Source organism: Pan paniscus, chromosome 9, assembly GCF_029289425.2.
Source record: "Pan paniscus chromosome 9, NHGRI_mPanPan1-v2.0_pri, whole genome shotgun sequence".
NCBI classification, from domain to species: domain Eukaryota; kingdom Metazoa; phylum Chordata; class Mammalia; order Primates; family Hominidae; genus Pan; species Pan paniscus.
In genome coordinates, this window is record NC_073258.2 from 75,547,674 (window position 1) to 75,567,132 (window position 19,459).

Genomic DNA, 19,459 nt, shown 5'->3' on the forward strand with positions numbered 1-19,459 from the left:
ACGGTGCCTTGCTCCTGTGATCCCAGCCCTTTGGGAAGCTGGGTTGGGAGAATCACTTGAGCCCAGGAGTTTGAGACCAACCTGGGCAACCTAGCGAAACCCCATCTCTACAAAAAATACAAAAATTAGCCAGGCATGGTGGCATGCGCCTGTAGTCCCAGCTACTCAGGAGGCTGAAGTGGGAAGGATTACTTGAGCCCATAAGGTCAAGGCTGCAGCGAGCTGTGATTGCGCCACTGCACTCCAGCTTGGGTGATATAAAATAAAATTGGAATGTCAATTTAGTAATTTACAAGGAGCCACAAAACTGCTAGAGGGATCCTATCCTTATACTCTGTAGCGAACATATTCTTTTCTTGTTTCCAGGCTATTTGGCAAGCCAAATGATAACCAAGATATTTGCAAGTGTAAAATAAGATGTCATTTATATGTCTGAAGCAAAGTTAAACAGACGTGACTCATTTACTTGCAGAGATAAACCTGCCTCCAGAGTTCTGCCACTGTAGAGCTCTTGAATGGATACTGTCAAAGTTTATGGCTGATTGTCATATTTTCTTCTGTTTCCAGGGTCAACTGACCTTCTGTCTCTTTCTCTAATTATGTCAGTACCCTCAATCTAGTCATATTCAAGCCTTTACTTGGAAATCATTATGTTTCTTTAAAGCAGTGATTTTTATTCTTTTTTTGGTCATTGATCCCCTTGAGAATCTGAAAGAAAAATGCATATGTTGACATTCATAAAATTTTGACCTCATGGATCTTCTGGAATAGGATCCAAAGTTAAGAATTTACGTTTTAAGATAATGTAGATTTTTACTCAAACTAACCCATTATAACAGGGGCTCTTAATTTAGGATTCTTAGATGGTCTTTATGGTTGGTCTTCAAAGTCCAGGGTTTTCTTGGATGACACTGAAAGTGTTCAAATTGTGTTCCTCAGTGCATATTTCCGAGACCATTTTTCAAAATGATGTATAACCTATAATCAGTTAAAAACTAAGCCATGGCTTGCTTATAAAAAGGTCTTCTGTTTCTAAGTATAAGATGGCATTTAAATTCTGCCTATCTTTTTTTAGCAGCAGAGTGCTTTTTCAAACAAAATCTTAATCAGAGTTCTATATATAAAATTTATTAAGAGTGGGGTTGCTGTGGTTGAAGTGGTTGTGAGGATTTCAGAGCCCTGGACTTGCCCTCCCACTAGCCTCACTGGGAAGCTCTGTGGAACCCTGTAGAACGAACTGACCAAATGTGGATGCTTACGTATGCCTTTTTTCCCTTAAAGGGAACCCTCCTAAGGAAAGGCAGATTATTAAGCATTATGATCAGGTTTTGTTCTTTTAATTCTTCTATTAATAATTTCCTTTTTAAGTTTTTAGTGCTTCTAGAAAGAAAAAAGACATTACGCAGCTTTGTATGGAATTTATTATTATTATTATTTATTTATTTATTTATTTATTTTTTGAGACGGAGTTTTGCTCTGTTGCCCAGGCTGCAGTGCAGTGGCGTGAACTCAGCTCACTGCAAGCTCTGCCTCCTGGGTTCACGTCATTCAGCCTCCTGAGTAGCTGGGACTACAGGCGCCCGCCACCACGCCCGGCTAATTTTTTTTTTTGTATTTTTAGTAGAGACGGGTTTCACCATGTTAGCCAGGATGGTCTCGATCTCCTGACCTTGTGATCCACCCGCCGCGACCTCCCAAAGTGCTAGGATTACAGGCGTGAGCCACCGCGCCTGGACTTATTTTTATTTTTTATTTATTTATTTATTTTTTGAGACAGGGTCTCACTTTGTCATCCAGGCTATAGTGCAGTGGCAGAATGTCGGCTTACTGTAGCCTCAATCTCTTGGGTTTAAGCCATCTTCCTGCCTCAACCCCCCCAAGTAGCTCGGATTACAGGTGCTCGCCACCACGCCCAACTAATTTTTGTACTTTTCGTAGGGACGGGGTTTTGTCCTGTTGCCCAGGCTGGTCTTAAACTTCTAAGTTCAAGTGATCTTGAACTTAACTCAAGTGATCTGCCCTTCTCGGCCTTTCAAAGTGCTAGGATTACAGAAGTGAGCCACTGTGCCTGGCCTGGATTTTTTTAAATGTAAATAATTTTTATTTTTCCAATGATTATTATAAAAAATGTTTAACAATATATAGAACGTGAAAGCTTCCTTCAAATCTCATCCCAGAGGTTCTTCCAGAGGATTATTTGAAAATTTCAAGGAAATGTTTGGTTGGTTCTTTTTGTAATGTGAAGAACTGTCAACCTGATCTGTGCTTTATGGGTTCCCTGTTAGCTTTTCATCTAATAATTTTAGCTGAGATTAGTTTTAAACATTGCCTAAATCATTAATTCACTAAAGGTTACAAAATGGTGATGTTTTGCCTTGAACTCCTGGGTCCAAGCGATCCCCTTGCCTCAGCTTCCTCAGTAGCTGGGACTGCAGACATGCACCACCATGCCCAGCTTATTTTTTATTTTAATTTTTATTAGAGACGAGGTCTCACTATGTTGTCCAGACTGGTCTTAAACTTCTGGGCTCAAGTGATCCTCCTGCTTCGGCCTCCCTAAGTGCTGGGATTACAGGCATGAACCACGGCACCTGGCCTTTCTGTTTTTTTAGCTGTAATTTTTCTGTGAATAATTTTCTCTCATCAACTAGCCGTGTTTTCCCTGTTATGCTAAGAACAGAGGGCTTACCCCCTCCTAGGCTCTGGGTTTGTGGATGCTCCCTAACTCCCGTGTCCACTTTAATAGGAACCCATTGAATCAGAGCTCCACTCTGGTCTGCATTGTTTTAGCACCAGCTGGCATTTCCATTCTGTTGTTTTTATGTACTTTCAGTATCCCCCAAGGCAGTATATAGCCACACGGACCTGTCTGGTCTATTCAGATCTTCTCATGAGGTGCGAATTACTGTTTTTAGGGCTCTTACTGCAAAGCTGCATAGGTTTTGAGTGGTTCATTCCTAATGGTCTGTAATTTTTATAATAAGCTCTGTAATTTTTAGTGTACAGTTTTACGGAACATGACTTTTTTCTTCCCTTGAATAAACCAATGAAAATGACATTTTTAGGAGTGCCAGTTTTAAGAGAAAATGCATTATGAGAACATTAATAATCCCAGCTCAAACTTATGGTTACACTTTTTAAAAAACTTATTTGATGTTTAGATTGCTGTTTTTTTATGTTGTGAATTTTGGTGGTTCTGAACATTAACAAAAATATCTATTTGCTTTAGACAAATACACGAGGTTTAGAAAAGCAAAACCAGTATTATTACCAACAATTTGATTACTGAAAATAAGATTTCTTTGCAGTTCTTTGTCTGTAGGATATGTTCTGCTAAGGATGCACAGTCATCCTGTATTTTAGAATCACTTGAAATAATTCCTCACTGTACTGAAGCCACCAATTCAATATCTAGTTCAATTCATTTTTTTTTTTCCATTTTGCTTTCAATTGATAGGTTCCCTCCTTTCCCTTAGAGGTAACTGTTACATTGAGTTTGCCTTCTCCTTCCATTGTTTTTAATATATATATATATATATATTTTTTTTTTTTTTTTTGAGATGGAATTTTGCTCTGTTGGCCAGGCATTGGAGTGCAGTGGCGTGATCTCAGCTCACTGCATCCTCCGCCTCCCAGGTTTAAGCAGTTCTCCACCTCAGCCTCCCGAGTAGCTAGGATTACAGGTGCCCACCACCATGCCCAGCTAATTTTTTTTGTATTTTAGTAGAGACAGGGCTTCGCCATCTCAGCCAGGCTGATCTTGAACTCCTGACCTCGTGATCCACCTGCTTCGGCCTCCCAAAGTGCTGAGATTACAGGCGTGAGCCACTGCGCCTGGCCTGTTGTATATATTTTTAATATAAGAAAATATGTATTCAGTTTGCCTCTCTTTGTTAGATAAATGTTTTCATACGTGCAAACTATTTTGCACTCTGCCTTTTTTTACATAACAGATTCAGAGCATCACTCCACAGCAGTTATAGAAATATTCCTCATTAATTATTACAGCCACATAGTGCCACATTGATAGATATACCTTAGCTTATTCAGCAATCCCTTATTGGTAGTTGTTATTTATGATCTTTGGCTATTACAAATATTAATAGTGCTGTAGTGAATAGCTTAGTGTCTGTGTGTTTTGTATATTTTTGCTAGTGTGTTTTAGGGTTACATTCCTAGAGTAGGATTGCTCGGTCAAAGGGTGAGTGCATGTGTACTTCTGTTGGATGTTGCCAAATATCACTCTGTTTCTTGTTCCCACCAACAATGTATGAGAGTGCCTGTTTCCATATAGCATTATGTTATAATATGTTTTAGGGCTATTTATATTTCTTTTTCTGTGAACTGTCTGTTCCTACCACTTGCCCCCCTTTTTTTTTTCCTTTTTTGAGACGGAGTCTTACTCTGTCACCAGGCTGGAGTGCAGTGGCGCGATCTCAGCTCACTGCAACCTCTGCCTCCCGGGTTCAAGTGACTCTCCTGCCTCAGCCTCCCGAGTAGCTGGGACTACAGGCATGCGCCACCATGCCCAGCTAATGTTTGTATTTTTAGTAGAGTCAGGGTTTCACCATGTTGACGAGGGAGGTCTCCATCTCTTGACCTCGTGATCTGCCTGCCTCGGCCTCCCAAAGTACTGGGATTACAGGCATGAGCAGCCAGCCACATCTGGCCTTTCTTGCCCATTTTCTAAAGAGTTGTTAGTCTTTGTTTTCTTTATTTTTAGAAGTTGTGTATTAACCCTTTGTGATGTAAGTTGCAGTTTTTTTCCGCTTTATCATTTGTTTTTGTACTTAAGTTTTTTTTTTCATTTAAAAGTTGTTTTTTTTAAATAGATTATTTCAGTTATTTCTGGATTTTGAATTATACTTAGGAAATGTTCCCTCTTTCTTAGCTTATAGCAGGTTATAGAATTCACACATGTTTTCATGTGCATATATGTGTTCTTCTCTTTTTTTTGAGACCAAGTCTCACTCTGTCACCCAGGCTGGAGTGCAGTGGCACAATCTCAGCTCACTGCAACCTCTGCCTCCCAGGTTCAAGTGATTGTCCTGCCTCACCCCCCTGAGTAGCTGGGATTACAGGCGCCTGCCACCACGCCCAGCTAATTTTTGTATTTTTAGTAGAGACAAGGTCTCACCATGTTGGCCAGGGTGGTCTTGAACTCCTGACCTCAGGTGATCCACCCACTTCGGCCTCCCAAAGTGTTGGGATTACAGGCGTGACCCACCACACCCGGCCTTATTTTTTACATTTAAATCTCTGATCCATTTAGAATTTATTTTGGTATATGATGTGAGGAACAGATCCAATTTTTATCTGGTTCCATGTGATTATACAGTAATTCTTATTAAATCACTCACTAAAAAGCCTTTGCTCACACTGATTTGAGATGCTGTATTTTTTTAATTGTAGTACTGAAATCTGTGCTAGATCACTTTCCTTAACCTTATTGAGAAGTTTTAAGATAAGCAAATTATTATTTTTTTTCCTGAAAGTAAGCAAATTAAAAGTGAGTCTGACTTTATTAAATTATAACATATATTTTAAGGAGTGCCTGGTGTTTTCCTAATTTCACATCCAAGCACAATTGAATTATTGGAGCAAGGAAACTAAAATTGCAGATTCTTACATTAAGCACTAATAAAGTGTTATTTTCTTACAGTGCCACAAGGTTGCAGTAGTGAGAGAAGATAAATTGGAAGGTAAGTGTTTTAGTGACTTAGCAACTTTTTCCTCTTATGGCATCAGTGTAGGTGCAATAAAAAATCTGCCTCTAACATCTGCGTATAATATATTTAGCTATTTAACTGAATAGCCCAATATTCATTTTATGAGTAGTTTTTAAAGCATGTTAAAATATGATACTACAGCTGCCTGACTTCCCATTTTTAGGGCCAATAGCTGCTGACATTTATAAAGCACTTTTATCACAGAATTTCAAAACTCGTGACACATGCAGAAACTGTTATGAATACCATATGAGCTACCTCATCAACTGTAAAAAGACAGTGGCAGTTTTTTTAGGAAACAAGTTAAAGAATGCTTTTCTGGAAGTCAGAAAGACTTCTAAATAACTTCTAAATTAAATTTGTCTAACTGTTTCAAGACTATCAGTGCTACCGTTCGATTGTTTAAAAACCCAATTCAAAGGAATTTAATAACAGTCAGGGTCCTCATGATCTTGGACCTATATCTCAAGACAAAACCTGTACTGTTGTACTTTGTATATAAAGGCTCCTTGGCCTGCAGGCCCCATTTCACAGATTGGGACTGAGGAGGGTGGAGGGCAGCCACCCCAGGGACACAAAAAATATGTGTATTTTAAAAAGAAAGCGTTCTTGTCCATGGGGGTAGGGTGGGGGTATTTTACCAAATTTAACTCTGAAGTATTCAGAGTGGTGGGTTTGTCCACTTTTTACTTTCTGAATTCCCACAGTGTTAAGCAAAGCAAAATGTCTTTATTCTGTAGATATGTAATGATTATCTACTATGTGCCAAGCTCTATACTAGGCACTGGGGACATGGAACAAGTTAGCTGCAATCCCTTCCTTCGCGGAACCTAACATTTATTCTTGTGGTGTTCTTTTGTGTTTCTCCTCCGTAGACTTATCTAGTTAGTAGTGTTTTTATTATAGAGTTGCCTTCTCTAAACTAAAATTGAAATATATAAATGAGTATTCTCAGATAGAAATTACTTAGTCCTCTTTAATTATATGCTATAGTGTAAGGCTCTTTTCTGACCGAAAGAAAAAGATCATCGTAGTCATCATCAATCATTAATATTTACTAAATGTCCACTGGATGAGTGATACCCTCACAGGTGCTGTCCTTAGAAATGACTCACCACCACCTACCTTGTCATAATGTCCCCATTGCAGACAGAAGAGTTGATGTTTTACTGTATATGTGGCTGTGTGGCCTTTAGAGTTTTTTGGACCACCACAGATTACAAATGCTTTAATGCAGAAGGGCTTCTTGTTAAAGTCCCCACATGCTATGAAGTTTGTATATTAACAGACTGCTTTTCCTGTTGACTTGTAGCAGTGAAGTCCAAGCTAGCTGTGACTGCCAGCATCCATGTGTACAGCATCCAGAAAGCCATGCTAAAGGACAGTGGGCCTCTGTTCAATACTGACTATGACATCCTTAAAAGCAACTTGCAGAACTGCAGCAAGTAAGCTTCTTAATGTTCCTTGTGGGCTTCTTTACGAATTGATTTTGTAAGATGTTTACACAGTGGCTGCCTCTTAAGAGTGAATGCCAAGTCTAGTAAAACCTCATTTATCTTGCAGTAAGAAACATGCCTGGTTTTATTAGTACATCATAAGGTGAAAAATAGCAGCCACAACCCATATTGAAAACCCCAGTGGACTCTCCATAAATCTGTTTCTCATGTATTTATCCTGTCACTGCCACCAGAAATGTTTGTCGTGCCCTCTGTAACTCCCTTACCCAGTCTCTGCTTGTCTAAATCCTACCCATCCTTCAAGAACCAGTTCAAATGTTGTCCTTAAAAAAACAGTTCCTAATTTGATATCCCTCTACTTTTCATCCAAAAGCAACTTTTTCTTGAGCTTCCATAGCCAGGATCAGGTTTTTAAAAATCTTTTATATCCTTAACAGCACAAGGAGGTAACGGACTATAATGCGTGTACATTTTGGAAATTGGTGGTCACAGGCTTGAGTTGTGGCTTTGCTGCTTAGTAGCCCAGTGGCATTGGATAAATTACTTAAACTCTTTGAGCTTTGGTTTCTTTGCCTTTAAATTCAATGTAATAATGTCTCCTTTGTGGGGTTGTATTGAGAATTCAGATCAGTTCCCCAGACATACATTGAGCACCTACTACTTTGACAGGTACTGAGCAAAATCATTTGAATTCATTCAGGAAATAACTCATGAGTACCTATGACATACCATACAGTATAGAGTGAATGTGCCCGCGTACCTTTTCATGTAACTGAGGGGAGACAGGCAGTTATGGTACAGTGTAAGAGTACTGTAATAGGAATATTGGGGGAAGATGTTGGCAGGGGCACTTATCTCCCACTTTTGGATGGAGTGAGGGGACAAGACTGTTATGACTTATGACACAGAAGGTTATGATATCTCAGTTGAGGCCTGAAGGCCCAGTAGAAATAGCCAGGCAAAGGAGAAATGAGAGACTAAGGACAGAGCTAAGAGAGAAAACATGCTTGTGCAGAACCACGATCGTTTTCTATGGGTGCAACTTAGACTGAAAGGTAGGAAATAATTAGATAGAAGACTAAAGAGGCCAAGCAGGAATTACATTATGCTTTGACTACTAGGATAAAAATTTAGACTCTATTCTGAGAGCGCTGGGGAGCCACTGAAAATATTTAAGCAGATGGAGTGAAATTATCAAAATTGCATTTTAGAAAGATTGCTCTGGTTGCAGTATTGAAGATAAATCAGAAGAGAATAATCTGGAGGCAAGGCCATCAGGGAGGAGAAATGTGGCAGTAATCCAGGTGGATACGACAGTTTTCTAATGTAAAGTTGTGCTGTTGGGGATGGAGAAGTATGAAGGTTAATGAGTCATGACCATCAAAAAACCTCAGTTTGGCTGGGCACAGTGGCTCACGCCTGTAATCCCAGCACTTTGGGAGGCCGAGGCAGGTGGATCACGAGGTCAGGAGATTGAGACCATCCTGGCTAACACGGTGAAACCCCGTCTCTACTAAAAATACAAAAAATTAGCTGGGCGTGGTGGCAGGCACCTGTAGTCCCAGCTGCTTGGGAGGCTGAGGCAGGAGAATGGCGTGAACCCGGAAGGCGGAGCTTGCAGCGAGCAGAGATCGCTCCACTGCACTCCAGCCTGGGCAACAGAGCAAGACTCCATCTCAAAAAAAAAAAAAAAACCTCGATGTATGGTAGTGGTTGGGGACAAGGTGTGTGGGGGTAGGGGATGGTGGAAGACAGCCTTTCTTGGTATTGAAAGGTTGATACCCATGCTTCTGGCTTGGGCAGCTGGGTACTAAGAAGGGGAATATAACAGGAGGAGCAGGCTTTAGGAGAGATAGAAAAATGACAAATTGGGTTTTAGAGATGTTGAGTTTGAGAAGCCTGTGAGAAATCCAAGTGAGGATGTCCATCGCAAAAGATAGGTGAATCTAGAGCTAAGGAGAGAAATCTGGGGTAAAGATAGAGATTTTGAAATCAGAATAGTAAATGGGCCATAGCAGTAGATAGAGTTTTCAGAGAGAATGTATAGAATGAAAGAAGGGCAGAAAGTAAAACTGTAGGCCAAAGTACTAGTTGTGTGACCTTGGGCAAATTATTTAACCTCTCAGTGCCTCCCTGTACTTGTCAGTAAAGCTGACAGTAGTACCAGCCAGATAGGGTTGTAGAGGATTAAATGGACTATTATATGTTAAGCACTTAGAATAGCACTTGGCACGTAGTAAGCACTATTTAATGATAGCTGCTTTTCAAGGGAAGAATAGAAAAAGAGGGGTCCAAGGGGAGCCACCAGAGATAAGAGTATATGGGGTTTCAGCCCCTAAGGAAAGAGATTCAAGTAGGAGGAACCAGTCAACAACGTCAAACATTGCTGAGAAGCCAAGTAAGTTAGGAAGTGAAAATTGTCCATGGCATTTAGTGATAGCCTTGGTAAGAGCATTTTCAGTGGAGTGACCAGATTCTGGTGAGCTAAGTAAATGGGGACAGAGGAAGTGAGACAGCAAATATGGACAGCTCTTTCCAGGAGATTAGACTGCAAAGCAGAAAAGAGGGTGGTAGCTAAGGAGGGATTGAGACGGGAAGGATATATACATTTCTTAAGTTGAGAATAACTTGAACTTGGGTTGTTAGAAAGGTGCTGTAGGAAGAAAAGGTTGAAAATCCTGGGGAGGTGGGATGACTGATAAAGATGGGTCCTCAAGGAGAGAAAGATACAGAATTGCCGTAGTTTCTGTAAGTTCCATGAGAATAGGGATCGTGTCTAAATTGTTAACTATATACCCAAAATAGTGCCTGGCACACTAATAAGTAGTTACTGAGTGAATTAATGATAGACATTAGTTCTTTTTTTTTTCTTTAGCTCAAAACCTTGAGTATAATAAGCATACAAATATTTATTAAATAAATATATGGCCAAAGAGGAATAATTTACAAGTCTCTTATCTTTTAGGGAAGGATTTCAAGAAAATATTAACACCCTGATAAGTTTATTTGAAATATATTACTAGATTTCAAAAAATTTTAAAATCTAGTTGGGTATTCCAGGCTCTAAAAATCAGTTCCCTTGTTATATCTAGCAAGTAAGCAAACAAGAATAAAAGTGACGCAAAAGTTCAAAATGAAATCTGCCAGGGCCCACTAAAATAAACATGGCAAGTAGAAATGTGGTAATAGGAAGCACTTCAGTGAAACTTTACCTAAATACTTAAAGTATCCTCAGTAGAAAAGTGAATTTATCTCCAACAAATGAGTTTGTATTTAGTCCCGAGAATTATGGGCCAACTGAGATCTGACTTATGATTTCGTGTGTTTCAAGAAGTGCCGTGACATGAAGAGAGTTGAAATTTTAGGATTGAGCAGAGATCTCTTGTCATCAGACATACTCCTAGCCTAACTCGGTCTCTTCCTCATTGCCAATTCCTGGTCCTGACCCTAAGGTGTAGAATTCAGACCAGAGGAGAAAGAGTTGTTTCAAGGCCAACTTCAGACGTTGACAGTGAAATAAAACATTACCCTTTTCCTTGTATGTGGAAGCACTGCAAGGTCAGAGAGGAAGAGCAGTGGGTGAAAGCAAATGATTTCCGTCTGTTCTTAACTCTGATGCATAAAAGATGTGTGTAAATACAGAGTTTTCTGATGAAGACCATAATAAATCAGTGGAAGATTTTTGGAGCTTTTGACTCTAGCTTTGGGGCTGCCCAGTCTAAAGTTACTTCTGAGATGAAATGATGTATCAGGGATTTTTTTTTTCATTAGGCCAGGTATTCTAGCAGTTAATCTTGAAGTTGTGCCTGGTTGATCTTTTAAGATAATTGCTATAACCACATAGCTTAGAAATCTCCCACCCCAAGTTGAAGGTGATACACTAAAGAAGGGAGAGAAGCCAGAAGCCTCACTTTCATTCACTTAGTCATTCTTTCAACATGTCGTTTCTAACACTTTTCTATGTGCCAGGTCTTGAGCTGGGTGCCTGAAATAAAAAAGATAAATAAGACTTCAAGGAGGTCTTACGTATGCTCAATAAGCAAGACTGGGAAAAATAAAATATTTTTCTTTGTTAGAAAAAGCTGGGGAACTTTGCTTTAAGTACAATCCTTTGAGAAGGCTAAATCAATTACCCATTCACAATGTGGAATGTTACATTATGGATTTGTGTGAAACGACACTTCTATAATGATTAGAGAGAGATGTATGTTCCCTTTAATATGCCACACAAGCTGTTCCACCAATTTTCTTCGCTTGGCCTTGGGCATACTTACTTGTCCGGTGCTGTTAGTATTATTAGAAATTATTAACAAATGGTTGTAAAGGACTATAGGTTATAGGAGCCAGTGGCTCTGCTTCCAGCTTCTCCCATTTTTTTTTGTTTTTCATTTTGAGACAGAGTATTGCTGTGTCGCCCAGGCTGGAGCGCAGTAGTGTGATCTTGGCTCACTGCAACCTCTGCCTCCTGGGTTCAAGCAATTCTCTTGCCTCAGCCTCCTGAGTAGCTGGGACTACAGGCACGTGCCACCATGCCCAGCTAATTTTTGTATTTTCAGTAGTGACGGGGTTTCACCATGTTGGCCAGGCTGGTCTTGAACTCCTGACCTCATGATCCACTTGCCTTGGCCTCCCAAAGTGCTGGGATTACAGGCGTGAGCCACTGCACCTGGCCTCTTCCTTGTTTTAAAGCATGATTTATTTATTTATTTTGAGACAGCATCTCACTCTGTTCCTAGGCTGGAGTTGAGTGATGAGCTCATGGCTCACTGCAGCCTTGACCTCCTGGATTCAGGTGATCCTCCTACCTCAGCCTCCTGAGTAATCAGGGCTGTAGGCATGCGCCACTACACCCAACTAATTTTTGTATTTTTTGTAGAGACAAGGTTTCACCATGTTGCCCAGGCCCGTCTTAAATTCCTAGGCTTAAGCGATCCGCCCGCCTCAGGTTCCCAAACCGCTGGGATTACAAGCGTGAGCCAATGCGCCCAACCCTACAGCATGATTTACTCTGGCCAAGAGAGTTGCCAGGAAATTTGTTAATATTTAAAGCTTAGTTTTGATTCAGTCAATATTTATTGCAAATCTAGCCCTATCAGAGGAAGGTCTTTAAAAACAAAGGCTATTTAATTTCCCAAGGATAATGAAATTACTGCATCTTTTATTATTGTTGGTTGCATTCCTACTCTTTTGAATTAGAATACTTTTATCAAAAAAAGCAAGAATATTGAATTAGTGGTAGAAGGCACCTAATTCCAATCCTATCTATTACTAACTAGATGTATAACCTAGTAAAAGTGACTCACTTCTCTCTAATATTTGTTTCTTTATGTAATAGAGAGTTTCATACATTTTTCTAAAGTCGATTCTAAACAATATTAGAGTTAAGTATTGTGTGGAAGAAGCAAGAGTTTGAAAATAAAGTTTTATACTGACATTAGTTTTTTTTTCTTTTTTTGTTGAACCACCCAAGAATGCATATGCTGACATTAACTTAATGTAACATTTCTGTCCCCAGATTTAGTGCTATACAATGTGCAGCTGCCGTCCCTAGAGCTCCTGCTGAATCCTCTTCATCTTCCAAAAAGTTTGAGCAGTCACATCTTCACATGTCAAGTGAGACACAAGCCAACAATGAGCTGACCACCAATGGTCATGGCCCACCTGCATCCAAGCAGGTTTCCCAGCAGCCCAAAGGAATTATGGGAATGTTTGCCTCCAAAGCTGCTGCTAAAACCCAAGAAACCAACAAGGAAACGAAAACAGAGGCGAAAGAAGTAACAAATGTAAGTCTTCTTTGAAGATACCCCTTCATTGCAGCTCAGAGTGGGTAACTAGAAAAGCATTAATGGTTGCAGTGGTAGTAGTTTATTTATATAAGATTCTGATATTCAGTTCTGATTTTTCTACTTTAGTTTGAACCCTTTAATACTTGATATTGTTATCTGAAAGAGTTCTTTTGCTTTTGATAATGATTCTCACCAAACCTTGGATTTCCTTTGCAAAATGGTAATGCCTACCTTGTGCACATTACAAGATTGTTGTGAAACCCAGATGAAAACATGTGAAAACACCTCGAGAATTGTTAACATTCAAAAAAATGTTTATTTGCAATATGTCATTCTGAGGAACATCTTATATTCTGGGCTTTGCAACATATACCTTCCTTCCTAGTGTATTTCCCATTCTTATACTTTATGCAGGTTTTTTTGTTTTGTTTTTGCCTTATTTGCTTCTCTTAGATTTTTATTGTTCAGTCATCTGAACTAACTCAACGGCATTGACTTAAGAAAAGTATCATTAAGATACTATTTTAAAAATCCAGAAAAGTATAATTATTGTTGTTACTATTATTATTATCACTGTCATTTTCCAGTGTCAAGTGTATTTAATTCAGATCACTGTCATTTTCAAGCATCTGTCTTGGGAAAGAAGAAGGATGGAGGAAAACACTAACGTTTATTGAATTTCAACTGTGTGCCAGTGTCTTTGTTTAAATCCTCTTATCAGTTCTGTGGGGGAGATATTAACTATTTCCCTTTCGCATATGGTAAAACTGAAACCTAGACTTAAGTAATTTGCCTGGAGCCCATATTGCTACTAAATGGTGGGAACCAGGAATTCAGATCTACTTCTGATGATTAAAAATGTAATGTTTTAGGTTTTCCCGCTTTGACATACTGCCTCTGATCTTTTTTAATTCTGTCAAATTAAATAGTTTTTAAATGTGCTCAAGAAAAGTTTAGATATATCCATGGATAATTAATTTTATAAGATATATAAGAAACTAAGCTTTAGAGATTAACACCAGTTACTATCTGGTGTGGATTATTGTTCTAGATTTGTTCTTATATCTAACACCTACGCGTTTTGGCATGATTATATAGAGACTATACCATCGCAACAGTTTGCTATAGAAGAGATTGTTTGAGACTGCTACTTCATGAACAGCCTAAATGCCAGCAAAAAATCATATGTGTTTTCTGTGCTTGTAGGCATCTTCAGCAGGCAACAAGGCACCAGGGAAAGGGAATATGATGAGCAACTTTTTTGGAAAAGCTGCTATGAGTAAGCATGTTCTTACCTCACTTTGACTAACGAATGAATGTTAATGTAATGACATATTATACCTGAAGTGAAAGCCACTTTGTCTAGTTTTTGCCAATCCAAGAGACTACCTGCATTCTAACAAATTTACAGTGTACTGCCCAATATATTGATGAAAGTAACTCAGCTAGAACTTTATGGGTGAGTTAGGCTCAGTTGAGATCTCTTCGAGAGCAGTTTATTATTCCTGGTTTAACTTCCTGCCTTGAAAAGATAATGAACTATTTGCTTCATAGGGCCCTTGAAAATGGGTGATTAAAATAAAAGGGAGGCTGCCTGGCTACGCAGTATAGTGTTGAGGTTAATAACGTGGATGCTAGAGTCAGTTTGCCTGGTGTGACCTTTATTTCTTCTATCTCTCAAGGGTCCACAAAAGCAAATATTTTGCCTTTCTTCAGTTATTTTTTGCAGATTACTCACAGTAATGAATTAGACTTCCAGTGTGAATTAGAAGGGCCCAAGTAGTAGTGAACGTTTAAAAATCTTTTTTGAGAAAGCAAAAATCTTCTTTATTTTTAAAAAGATACTTAAGTAAGAATTCTTTCGTATGGAAAGAACCAGTAGTCACATATTTTCATACTTCTCATATCAAGTGTACATCCCCTGAGAGTATGTGGTAGAATACCAGGAAGAATGCAGGAGCCACAAGATAATTATGGCACACTTTCTTGGAGCATCAGTTTTACAAAGATTTTTCAAGGAGGCATTTTGTTACATGCCTATGCAAGCAAAATTAGTTAGAATTCTGCCTTTCCATGATGGCTAAATTGGTGGTCACGGGAGGGATTGAAGTGACTTTTTTTTTTTTTTTTTCATATTCTGCTTATGTAAGGGTGACAGTTTTTGTGTTTGCTGTAAAAGCTATCAGAGAACGTTTTTGTGTTCTTGCAGCTCAGAATGGGTAACTAGAAAAGTGAATGGAAAATGTGATACTTAAAGGTTACTCGGAAGCATTATTGTATTACTGCAGGCACAGTCGGTGCACAGGGAATGCTTCCTACTTCTGTTAAAACAGGTCCCCAACCCACAGGCCACGGATGGGTAGCAGTCCGTGGCCTCTTGGGAACCGGGTGGCACAGGAGGTGAGCAGCGAATGAGCAAGTGTTATTATGCCTGAACTCCACCTCCTGTCAGATCAGTGGCGGCATTAGATTCTTATAGGATTGTGAACCCTATTGTGAACAGCACGTGTGAGGGATCTAGATTGCGGGCTCCTTATGAGAATCTAATGCCTGATCTGAGGTGGAACGGTTTCATCCTGAAACCACCGCCCCCGACCCCCCACCGCCGCCCACCACCACCCCTGTCTATGGAAAAATTGTCTTCCATGAAACTGGTCCCTGGTGCCAAAAAGGTTGGGGACTGCTGTGTTAAAGCATCATGCTGTCACTGACCTGCCTGGCTGTTACGGTTTTTTTAAAAAAAATCAAACTATACAGAAGTATGCTTATTTAAATCATGTGTTTAGTTAGCAAATAGATTGAGCACCTGCTATGTGCTTGGCATTGTTATGCAGTGGTGATACAATAGAGGAAAAAGACAAACAAGGTCCCTGCCCTCAAGTCCTTATATTCTACTGAGAGAGATGGACGAATAAATATGGAAAAAAAGCCAGGCATGGTGGTACATGCCTGTAATCCCAGCTACTCGGGAGACCGAGGCAGGAGATTTGCTTGAGCCCATGAATTCAAATCCAGCCAAAAATGTAGCAAGACCCCATTTCTTTTTATTTATTTATTTATTTATTATATTATTATTATTATACTTTAAGTTTTAGGGTACATGTGCACAATGTGCAGGTTAGTTACATATGTATACATGTGCCATGCTGGTGTGCTGCACCCATTAACTCGTCATTTAGCATTAGGTATATCTCCTAAAGCTATCCCTCCCCCCACCCCACAACAGTCCCCAGAGTGTGATGTTCCCCTTCCTGTGTCCATGTGTTCTCATTGTTCAATTCCCACCTATGAGTGAGAATATGCGGTGTTTGGTTTTTTGTTCTTGCGATAGTTTACTGAGAATGATGATTTCCAATTTCATCCATGTCCCTACAAAGGACATGAACTCATCATTTTTTATGGCTGCATAGTATTCCATGGTGTATATGTGCCACATTTTCTTAATCCAGTCTATCATTGTTGGACATTTGGCTTGGTTCCAAGTCTTTGCTATTGTGAATAGTGCTGCAATAAACATACGTGTGCATGTAAGACCCCATTTCTTAAAAAAATAAAGGGAAAGGAAAGAAAGAAAACATTTGAATAGTGGATGATTGTAATTGCTAGGTAGGAGTAATAGGGTGTTATGATGGCACGTAACACAGTGAGGGGGAAAACCTGGATAAAATAAAATACTATTAAATATTAATCTAAAAATTGCTTACAAAGTTAATTTATTTGACATTTCTTCAAGGCTGAATGTTCAGAGTAAGATTATGACTTTTTTATTATATTTGACACATGACAAGATCATTACAATGAAAATGAAGCTTGAGAATAGGATGAAGAGAGTTCATTGTGGGGACTTGAACCATTTAAAACTTAATACTGGACAGTAACAAGTGTTGACAAGGATGTGGAGAAATTGAACCCTTGTGCTCTGCTGTAGGGAATGTAAAATGATGTGTACTCACTTTGGAAAATGATGTGGCAGTACTTCTAAAAGTTAAACGTAGAGTTTACCCAGCAGTTCCTCTCCTAGATATCTACACAAGGGAATTAAAACTGTATGTCCACACAAAAACTTGTACAAGATGTTCATAGCAGCATTCTTCATAATAGCCAAAAATTGAAACAATCCAAAAGTCTGTCATCTGATGAATGGATAAACAAAGGTGGTATATCCAGACAATGAAATGTTATTCAGCTATAAAAAGTAATGAAGTACAGATGGATATGTGATATGCCATGGATGAACCTTGAAATATTAAGTGAAAGAAGCCAGATAGAAAAGATCATATATTATTTCATTTATATGAAACGTCCAGAATAGGCAGGTCTATAGAGACAGAAAGTAGGGGCCGGGTGTGGTGGTTCACGCCTGTAATCCCAGCACTTTGGGAGGCCGAAGCGGGCGGATCACGAGGTCAGGAGATCGAGACCATCCTGGCTAACGCGGTGAAACCCCATCTCTCCTAAAAAAAATACAAAAAATTAGCTGGGCCTGGTGGCGGGCGCCTGTAGTCCCAGCTACTCAGGAGGCTGAGGCAGGAGAATGGCATGAACCCAGGAGGCGGAGCTTGCAGTGAGCCGAGATCGCGCCACTGCGCTCCAGCCTGGGCGACAGAGAAAGACTCTGTCTCAAAAAAAATAAAAATAAATAAATAAATAAATAAATAAATAAAGGTTGTCAGGGGCTGGACTGGGGTTGAGGAGGAATGCTAATGGGTTCAGGGTTTCTTTCTGGGGTGATGAAAATGCTTTAAAATTCGACAGTGATGGTGGATATACAACTAAAACACACTGAATGTAAAGTGATGAATTTTATCGTATGTGAATTATATCTCAATTTTTAAAAGTAACGCTTTATATGTAATAAAATTCAGCATTGATGACAAAATTTAAAGGTCATAATTGGTTATCTTTATTTGCTTAAAAAGGTTTCATGTTTTCTTGAGTATAAGAAGGAAATGCTTTTAATCAGCTAGAAGATAGGTGACTTGATCATTCAGGTAACAAAAAAATGTCATTAAATTTTCCTTAATAATCGCCTTACAATGTTGCATTGAACTACCTCTTTACCAGTTAATTGGCTATTGGTAGCTGCATATATGTTTAAGTTGGAGTTCTCAAAATTCTGTGAAACCAAGACAGAAGAAACTCTGGATGCTGAATCTAATGTTTGATCAGTGGCATTTTAATTCAGATCAGTTTTCTGTAATTGGTAAACTCAATGCAATAGCCTCTCTTTCCTTAATCCATAGGTAGGTAGGAAGTATTTGGAGGTTTTTTTCTCCTAATGATGCAATTTTTAAAACAATTGCTATTAAAACAATATAATTTATGTGATAGATTGCAAAATTTGCATAAATTTTAAAGCTACACATGTGACTCCAGTGAACTGTATTTTTTGGCTTGGCTGTTGACCCCTAGACCCCTGGAGATGCATGTTTACTCTTCTATACAATTTGGGATATTTGAGAGGCACTGACACTTGAGAACAACAGTTGAAAATGCAAGAGTATGCCATCGTTGGGAAGGTGGATTCCACCATTCGCATTTTCCATTCAAGTCTTCAGGAAAAAGAAAAGTATAAATAGATTGCATTTTACACTTTGGTCCATCAACTACCCTTCAAATAATACATATTATTTATAAAGTATTATACTAAGCTATGCATAATAGCCCAGATTATGATGCCAATTTTTTTCTGCACTGTAGATGGTTTAAGCTATTATACAACATATAACCAAAACTACTTATTGAAGCACCTCCAGCTAATGACAGCTTTCTAATAGTATTTTATGCCTTTACTTGTGAAAAGCTATCACTAAGTACAGCGTGAAGGCTAGATGACATGCTTCTATAGTTCCTCAGATGGCTAGGCCTGTTTGCATTTCTTAGTTCTCCCTGCTGCACTGTAGTCATTCTTCAGCTTGGTGTAGGGAAAGGGTTAAGGACTTTGAGGAGTTAAACTGACTTTGGTTCAAATCCCTACTCTTTTCTGTCAGTGTTACCTTGGATAAATCATTTAACCAATACTGATCTCTTTTAATCCTTATGATAATCTTGTAAATATTATCTCAGGTTTAGAAAAGACTGACTTAGATAAAATAACTTGCCCAGAGTGAAGCGGGGTTTGAACCAAACTTCTTTGACTCCAAAATAGTCTTTAAATTTTATCATTAAGGTAGTAGTGAGATATTAAGGGTATCCAGGCATTAAAAGATAGAATATATAGAAAGCAAAGGTCTTGCTGCAAATCGTTGTCACCATTTGTAAACTGTGTATTGTTGGGAAACGTCTTGTAATCCTTCTGATTCTTGATGATGATACCTCATAAAGTTGTATGTGTTTTTTCTAAGCCTTGCTTTTACTATCATTTAGCCTGGGGGCTGTGATACAATGAGGGATTAGCAGGAGGCAGAAATGAAAAGTTACAGTTAGAGTGGTAGTTGGAAAGGAGGAATGTTTTCTGAATAGTCCATGAGCTCCTTTTTGCCCCTGC

At 39.0% G+C, this 19,459-nt stretch overlaps 1 protein-coding gene across 3 annotated transcripts in view; it reads left to right on the top strand.

The window, feature by feature from the left end:
* The window catches only part of POLD3 (DNA polymerase delta 3, accessory subunit), a 50,273-nt gene that overhangs the window by 13,237 nt on the left and 17,577 nt on the right, over positions 1 to 19,459 (top strand). For all 3 annotated transcript variants that reach the window (XM_034933362.3, XM_055094654.2, XM_034933363.3), the window contains exons 4-7: positions 5,663 to 5,702; positions 7,042 to 7,174; positions 12,702 to 12,969; positions 14,179 to 14,251. In XM_034933362.3, coding sequence (XP_034789253.2) covers positions 5,663 to 5,702; positions 7,042 to 7,174; positions 12,702 to 12,969; positions 14,179 to 14,251 — 514 coding nt within the window. The remainder of the gene's footprint in view (positions 1 to 5,662; positions 5,703 to 7,041; positions 7,175 to 12,701; positions 12,970 to 14,178; positions 14,252 to 19,459) is intronic.